We start from the raw sequence: 8,829 nt of genomic DNA on the forward strand, positions 1-8,829 counted from the left end.
TCCCATTTTAAGGAACTACAAACAGATTAGTAAACTAAACTCAAAGGAAGCAAAAGGAGGAAATAATAAGGATTAGAGCAGAAATAAATCAGATAGAAACTAGAAAAAAATAGAGAAAATCTATGAAACCAAAAGTTGGTTCATTGGTAAGATCATCAAAACTTAACAAATCTTTATCTAGTCTGACCAAGAAAAAAAGAGAACATTCAAATGACTAAAATTCAGAATGAAACAAGGGACTGAACTTAGAGAAATTTAAAGGATTGTAAGGAAATACTATGCACAATCATATGCCAACAAATTAAATAACCTAGTTGAAATGGACAAATTCCTAGAAAGATATAAATTACCCAAACTGACTCAAGAAGAAACAGAAAATCCAAATAGACCAGTAACAAGTACAGGGGATAGGTTAGTAATTAAAAAAAAAGAAAGAAAAAGAAACTTCCCACAAAGAGGACCCCAGGACCAGATGGTTTTATTAGCGAATTTTATCAAATGTTTAAGTAGAATTAACACCAGTCCTTCACAAAAATCTTCCCAAAAATCAACCAAGAGGGAACACCCTAACTCGGTGAGGCCAGTATTGCCCTAATACCAACACCAGACAATGACATCACAAGAAAACTACAGATCGATATCCCTTATGAATACAGATGTCCTCAACAAAACTGAATCTAGAAGCCTGTAACAAGTATTATACAACATGACCAAATGGGATTTATCTCAGGAAGATAAGGTTGTTTTAACATTAAAAAATTGATACAATACATCATATCAGTAGAATAAAGGGAAAACACCACATGATCATCTCAGTGAATGCAGAAAACACACTTGACAAAATCCAACACCTTTCATGATTAAAACAAAACGAAACAAAACAAAACTCAAGGATCTAGGAATAGAAGGGGATTTCTTCAAACTGCAAAAAAACCACAGCTAACATCATACTTAATTGTAAAAGACTGAAAGGTTTCCCTCTAAGGTCAAGAACAAGACAAGATATCCAGCCTTCTCATTTATTTTCAACATTGCACTGGAGGTTCTAGCAAAGACAACTAGGCAGGAAATGAAAATGAAAGGCATCCAGATTGGAAAGAAGGAGTAAAACTATCCCTAATTGTGTATCACATTTTCTTATATATAGAAAACCCTAAAGAACTCCCCCCTGACACACACACACACACACACACACACACACCTATTACAGCTAGTAAATTAATTCAGCAAGGTTGCAGGATAAAAGAACAATATACAAAAAGTCACTAGCAATGAGCAATCTGAATATAAAATTAATAAAACAATTCCATTTTTAATAGCATCAAAAAGAAAAAATACGGGGCTTCCCTGGTGGCACAGTGGTTAAGAATCTGCCTGCCGATGCAGGGGACACAGGTTCCAGCCCTGGGCCAGGAAGATCCCACATGTGTGGAGCAACTAAGTCCATGCACCACAACTACTGAGCCTGTGCTCTAGAGCCCGCAAACCACAACTACTGAAGCCTGTGCACCTAGAGCCCGTGCTCTGCAACAAGAGAAGCCACCACAATGAGAAGCCCACGCACTGCAACGAAGAGTAGCCCCCGCTTGCTGCAACTAGAGAAAGCCCGTGCGCAGCAACGAAGGCCCAATGCAGCCAAAAATAAATAAATAAATAAGAAAAAAATACTTAGAAATAAATTTAACCAAAGAAGTGTAAGCCTTATACACTGATAACTCTGCAACGTTGTTGAAAGAAATAAAGAAGACCTAAATAAATGGAAAGACATCTCATGTTCATGGATTAGAAAACCTAACATTGTTAAGATAGCAATACCTTTCCCCCCAAATGACCTATGGATTCAACACAATCCATATCAAAATTCCAACTGCCTTTTTTACAGAAATGGGCAAACTAATCCTAAAATTCATATGGAAATAAATGCAAGGGACTCAGAATAGTTGTTCAAAACAACTTGAAAAAGAACAAAGTCAGAGGACTCACATTTCCCAATTTCATAACTTACTACAGAGTTACAGTAATCAAAACAGTATGGTACTAGCATAAGGATAAACACATACATCAGTGGAATCGGACTGAGAATTCAGAAATAATCCCACACATCCAGGGTCAATTGATTTTTGACAAGCCTGCCAAGACAATTCATTGAGGAAAGAATAGTCTTGTCAACATATGATGCTAGAACCACTTAATAACCACATGAAAAAGAATGATTTTAAACCTCTACTTCAGGTCATATATACAAACTGACTCATAAAAAATAAAAAATAAATAAAAACTGACTCATAGTGGATTGAAAACTGAAATATTGGAGTTAACACTAAAGAACTCCTAGAAAAAAAATAGGTATAAATCTCCATTGATTAGGTAACAGTTTCCTAGATATGAAACCAAAAACTCAAGCAATCAAAATTAAATAGGTAAATAGGACTTCATCAAAATTTAAACTTTTGTGCATTGAAGGACACTTTCAGGAAAGTTAAAAGACAATCCACAGCAGAAAGTATTTGCAAATCATATATCTGACGAGTGTCTAATATCCAGAATACAAAAAGAACTCTTACAACCCAACAATAAAAAGAATCCAATTTTAAAATGGGTACAGAATTTGAGTAGACGTTTCTCCAAAGAAGATATACAAGTGGCCAATAAGCACCTGAAAAGGTGTCCAACATCACAAGTCACTAGGGAAATAAAAGTCAAAACTATAATGCGATACCACTTTACACCTACTAATGCAGGAAATGATGTAATAATTAGGGCGTGGAGAACTGGAACCCTCACACATTCCTGGTGGGAATGTAAAAATTGTGCTGTTACTTGGAAAACAGCTTGGCAATTCCTCAAAAAGTTTAACACTGAGTTACTATGTGACTCAGCAATTCCACTCCTAGGTGTATGCTCCAGAAAGTAGAAAATATATATAGGGATGTTCACAGCAGCATTATTCGTAAGAGCCAAAAGTGGAAACAATCCAAATGTCCACCACAGATGAACATATAGACAAAATGTGGTATATCCATATAAGGGAATATTTGGCTAAAAAAAGGAACAAAGTACTGATTCATATGACAACATAAATGAACCTTGAAAACATGATGCTACATGAAAGAAGCCAGGCAAAAAAAAAAAAAAAAAAGTGACCTAATGTATGGTTCCATCTATATGAAACGTCCAGAACAGGCAAATCTGTAGAGACGGAAAGCAAACTAGGAATTGCCAAGGGCTGGGGTTGGGGCGGGGGGAATTGGCTGCAAATGGTTTTCTTTTGGGAGTGATGAAAATGTTCTGGAATTAGTAGTGATGGTTGCATAACGTGGTGAATGTACTAAAAGCCACTGACCTGTACACTCTGAAACAGTGAATTTCATAGCATGGGATTCCTATCTCAAATGTTTAAGCAGCACACACGTAGCGATGAATGCAACTATGTCACTTACTAGGGCAGAGACAAGGGCCAGGGCAGCCGCCAGCAAGGCACGAGATGGCGCTGCCTCTCCGGCTCAGTGGTTAGTGCCACCCCCAGGGGAGCCAGCGACACCACCACAAACAGCCTCTCCGCCAGAGCCAACCTCACTGGGGGGCCGAAGACGACTCGCCCAGATCCTTTGGCATGCCTGAGATGATGAGTGGTGTATCCCAACCTTCTTGCCTCACGGGAAATTCGAGTAAATAGACATCATCAGAAATTCAGAAGATCTGAATAAACAGAGCAAGGAGCACAGTTCAGGGACCTCCCTCTGCCCCGCTCCCCACCTAGAAATGAAGCCCCCAGGAAGGTTTAAGTGAGAATGTGCGCGTCGTAGGTGGGAGCGGGGAGCAGCAGTGTCGCTGGAGAGGCGGGCCAGCCGCTGTGCAGGGAACGCCTGGTGCCTCTCCACAGCGGTGTGCCCGGGCCACCCTGGGCCAGATCACACTGCTGACTGCTCAGTTTTCAGGAATTTCGTGAACTGCTTCACATCACGTGGGTAGCTTGAAGTGAGCCCAGGTAGAGGTGTTGTTATAGCACGGAACTGGGCACACACTACAGGTCAGGCCAGCCAGAGAGGGGAGTCTACACTAGAAGCAGAGGAAAAGGGAGGCGGTGAGGGGCCATGGGCGGGGCCCAGCCTGGGGCTCAGGCCTCAGCTGCACATCCCGAGTCACCCACTTCCCACTGTGCTTAAACCCTTGCCTCCGCCACAGCCCCATGTGCTGTCCTGAGGGCTCTGGCTGCCACCCTAGCTGCACCTCGGCAGGTTCCTCTGCTGAGGGGGTCACTGGGCGTATTCCTGAGGAGGGTGGGGAACAGCTGGGAGCACATCGGGGTCGGGGGAGGCTGGTATGTGTGAGAGGGCTCTAGCAGCCCCCCTCTGCACCGTACGGAGCGTGGGACCCAGCTGAGATCTGGCAGCCTCTGCGGATGCCGGTCATGCAGTGGGTGGGACTTGGTGGGTAGGCCAAGCCACTGAGTCACACTGCTGCGAGCACCACGTCCCAGGCTCCCTCTGGAAGAGAGCTGCTGCCAGGCCAGGTCCCTGGGTAGGGGACGTAACCCACCCGGGCTTGAAAACCGGTGATGCCAAAGGCCCCTTCAGCTGGGACAAAGATGCGGTGTTTTTAAGGTCCAGAGTCCCCAGGGCTGCAGCTGGGGCTGAGCCTCTTCCCATAGCACAGCTGCTCCCTAAGCAACCACGCCCACGTTCCAGGCCTCATTCACTCTTCCGCCCTAGCTCAGCCCTCTCCTGGGCTGCAGGCCCTCATGTCCAGTCTCAGGGTTTGCCCCTAGACTCACCACAGCTCTTCGAATGCTTCATGGCCCAAACTAGCTCTGTGTCCACTCCCACACCTGCCACCACAAACTGGGCATCCTCTTCCTGGATCCATCCTGGGTCCAGACTCACCCCCCCAGGTCCCCTGAGTCCGTCTATTCTTCTCCAGCCCCATGGCTGCCAAGCAGAGGCTCTCCCGTTTCTTGCCTCCTGGCCAGTCTCCTTCCCCATCTCTTCCTCAGCAGCCCCAGGCATGGGGTGACATGCCTGGTCATGCATGTCACCCCAGGTCACTTCAGTGTCTCCCCACTGCCCTCCCTCCGGTCTCATCTGCTCCAGTCCCACGGAAGGCTGGGACTTTACGCCGTTGGCAGGGAAAGCCCCAGAAGGTGCATGAGGTGTACAAGGACAGGGTCATTTCCAAAGGTCAGCCTGGTCTGGGCAGCAAGGGATGATGTGCGGAGAACCAGCATCCAGGTGTGAGAACTGCCCTGGCATCTCGTGGGGGCAGTGGACATGTGGAGGGCATGGTGGCATGAAAATGAAACTTCACAGCTTCTGGGACAGGAAAAACCTCGCCCACCCCAAAGATTGAATGTCCATTGCTCTGCCAGCCTGGCCCCTATGCCTGTGTGGGGAGGGGAGGCTAGGCAGCCCGGGCATGGACGCCGCATGTGGTAGGCAAACTTCAAAGGAGGGTGGAACACTGTGCTCACAGACCACTCACAGCTTGTGAAAAACAAATGAGCACGAGAATACACCACAAGAAAAGAAGAAAGCCACCAAAATGTTCCTGAGGGCATTTCTGAGGAGTGGAACTGCTGGTGTTTCCTTTCTTTCTTCTAATGTTTCTGTTACCTTTTTTGTTTCTGGGTTTTTCCAAACTCTCTAAGATGAGCAGTTTTACTTTCACAAGGAAAAACCCGACTCAGTGTTTTCCAAGGCTCACTCTGATCCCTGTGTCACTTGACGACCAGCATCTTTCAGGCTCAGGGAGCGCGCTGGAGCCAGGCAGCAGCTGGGGCAGGCTGGCCTCTGCTCCCCCACCCCCACCCCCACCCTGCCTTCCCAGCTTCTCCTGCCGGGCTGCGTCTGGCTGACCCGACGGCCCCCTCACCCTGGAAGACACCCGGGACTCAGGGTTGAGAGGACTCCTGCTGAGGGAACAGAGGTGCGTCCGGGTTTCTGCCTCAACGCCCACCCGGGGAATCTGGGCAGAAGCTGCTACAGAAGCTGGCACCCTGCGGCTCTGCCCTACGATCTCTTCTGCGCCTGGAGAATCACCTGCCACGCATCCCACCCCCACCCCACCACCCATCTGTCGCTGCTCCTGATTCCGTCCCTGTCCTTCTCTCTCCCTTCTTTTCCCCGGAAGCTCTGAGGGTGTGGAGCGAGGCAGCCGCTGGGGCGCCCTGCGAGGGACCGGAGGACACGAGCGCACTAGGAGGGGTGAGCGCTGGAAGCTGGCTTTGTCCACAGACTTGGGTCGGGACAGGAGGTCTGGGAAGTGGGCAGCAAATCGCATATGAAGCACAGGACTCCCCAGGTGACAGGATCCGTGCTGGTTTCTGGGGCTGCCCTAAGACTCGGGGCCACAGCCTTAATAGCGATCAATGTGCCCCTGCAGGCTGGGTGACCGCCCTGCACATCACCTAGGTTTGGGTCCACCACCCTGTCCCGAGTGGCTGCTCCCCATTCCTGGACACTGCCTCTCCAAGCCCCTTTCCCCAGCAAAGCCACAGGGTGCCCTCCACCCTTCCGCCGAATTCAAGGGGTGGTGAAGAAGAGCATCCTCCTCCCAGGGATTGGCTGGAAGGGGGCGCCCGGACCTCAGAGACCAGCCCCTCCCACCCAGCCGTGAGTCATGCACTTGTACCCAGCCACGTTCCAGAAAGGGCCGCAGAGGCCAACACTGGCCAGGAACTGGTGGACATGTGACTGGCCTGGTGAGTCACTCGGGCTCTGTGGCCTCAGTCACCCCATCTGTGAAATGGTCACAAGGGGTATGAGAGCAGAACCTGGGCCAGGCCTGGGGGAGTTTCCTGCCCCCAGCCTATCCCCGCGCAGCCTTTGTTTGCGAGCAGTTCTGGCCAGGCCCCCAGACAGACCTTTTACCATTTTAACCATTCCTGGCTTACAGAAGCCTCCAGAGGTGAGGCCTCACAGGATCACACAGGAAAGCTGGTAGAAGCCGACAGCCTAGGTTTTGACGCCTTGCCCTTTAGTTGGTTGTGACCTTGAGCAAGTCCCCGCCCCTCGGAGCCCTGAGCCCCGGTTCTCCGGAGGGGGCGGGGCTCACGGCCCAGTAGTGCGGGGCAGGCGGTGCGGGGGACGGAACAGGCCCTTCACCTGCCGCTGCCCGGGGCCGGCGGGAGGGCGGGACGCGCGGGACAGGGGCCGCTGACCTGACCGGCGCTGCCGCCCGGGAGCGGCCGAGGTGGAGGGGACGCGCGAGGCCGGCGTGCGGGAAGGGCTCCGGGCGGGCGGGGGGGTCCTGTCGCGCAGCCCCCCTCCCTGGCCAGCGGCGCCCTCCGCCCGGGGGCAGTTACCTTCCCGTCATGGTGGCCGAGCGCGCCGAACCGGGACCGCCTCGGGACCCCCAGAGCCTCCGCCGCCGCCGCCCGCCGAGCGCCCTCCCGCAGGTCCGCGCGGAGCGAGGAGACGCCCAAAAAAGGCCGGGAGCCGCTCCGCCCGCCGCCCAGCCCAGCCCAGCCCGGCCCGGCCCAGCCACCCGAGCGGGAGGTGGGGGCCGCGGCCGGAGAGCTGGGGCGGGGGGGGGGGGGAGGCGCCCCGCCCACGAGGTGTGGGCGGGGGCGGGCGAGGCGCTGGGAGCCCAACGCTGGAGCGCTGGCGGGGGGGGGGGGGCGCCGCGCCACCCGCGCCGCCTTGTCTCGGGGGACACCCGAGCTCGGCCTGCGGCGGGCGTGGGTCACGTCCTCCCAGCCGGCTTCGCCCGCCACCTCCCGGATTCCGGGCATAGCTTTCCTTTAAAAGGGAGAGAAGTTATAATAAACGCGAGCGAGCCCCCCTCGCCCCGCCGGGGCGCCCCACCCGGCGCTCCCCCTCCGCTGTCCCGGGCCGCCCTGGAACGCGAACACACGCAGCGGGTGGGAGGACGGGGGAGAGAGCGGCGGTGCTGAGACCACCTCCCTCCCCGCTGGCCCCCAAGCCCGGAGTCCCCGCTGCGGCCCCGGGCAGGAAAGGGGGTCACCTTCGCGCTTTAATTCCGCAGACGGATGTTTCTGGGCACCGACTCCCTCCCGGGGCACTGGGGACTCCCAGTCCACGCAGTCTCGCCTCCAGGGAGGTCAAGGTCGAGGGGCGCCCCTCGGAGTCAGGAGCCAGGTTCTGCATCCTTAGATGCCAGGCCAGGAGATTACCTAGTGCCCTCCCCAGGAAATTACCATCTCATCCAAGTCTGTGAGCAGCCCCCTAACCCAGCAGAAGGTACTTTGTAAAGACAGACCAAACGCCGAAGTTGGGGAGGAGGGCCAGGTACTACTCCTCCTGCCTATGATGAAGCGCTCGCTATAGGTAAGCTGAAGAGCCATTAAAGTGACCTGGCGATATAAAACCATTTAGGGAATCTATTCTGAGAAAAGTATTAAACAAACAAACAAAACAAAAACCTCACTGTGCCTAAAGGCCGATATTTCTAGCGGGGCTGTGGAGTGTAGCTCATAATTGGAGACGGCCCAAATGACACCGTCGGGGGGCGGGGTGGGGGGAGGCCCAAATGACACCGTCGGGGGGCGTGGGGGGGGGGGCGGGCAGAACTGAGCAGCCTGGTCTATTAACCCGACTGAACGTCACGCGTTACTTCTTGGTAACAAAGACTATCTAGAAATGGCCATGCAAAATAGCAACCTATGAATAAACAGGGGAATTCAGAAAGATGAATTGATACTACCGTGCAGCCTTATATCTGCAGAATAAGCTTGGAAAAGGCACCTGCTCCTAAGTAGCTGATATCTTGAAACTAGTGTGGTTTGCAGTTGTTCTTTTTGCGGACGTGTCTTAGCTGATTCTGATTAACTGTAATTTGATGGTTAAGTGTAAAATGTGGATGATTTCTTGG

General features: G+C 51.8%; 1 protein-coding gene across 1 annotated transcript in view; it reads right to left on the reverse strand.

The window, feature by feature from the left end:
• LIMS2 (LIM zinc finger domain containing 2) overlaps positions 1 to 7,452 on the reverse strand; it is a 36,024-nt gene extending 28,572 nt beyond the window's left edge. The window contains exon 1 of the mRNA XM_029225147.1: positions 7,301 to 7,452. Coding sequence (XP_029080980.1) covers positions 7,301 to 7,311 — 11 coding nt within the window. The 5' untranslated portion in view covers positions 7,312 to 7,452. The remainder of the gene's footprint in view (positions 1 to 7,300) is intronic.
• Positions 7,453 to 8,829: the final 1,377 nt, after the last annotated feature.

Source organism: Monodon monoceros, unplaced genomic scaffold, assembly GCF_005190385.1.
Source record: "Monodon monoceros isolate NGI ecotype Baffin Bay Population unplaced genomic scaffold, NGI_Narwhal_1 Super_Scaffold_16, whole genome shotgun sequence".
Taxonomy (NCBI): domain Eukaryota; kingdom Metazoa; phylum Chordata; class Mammalia; order Artiodactyla; family Monodontidae; genus Monodon; species Monodon monoceros.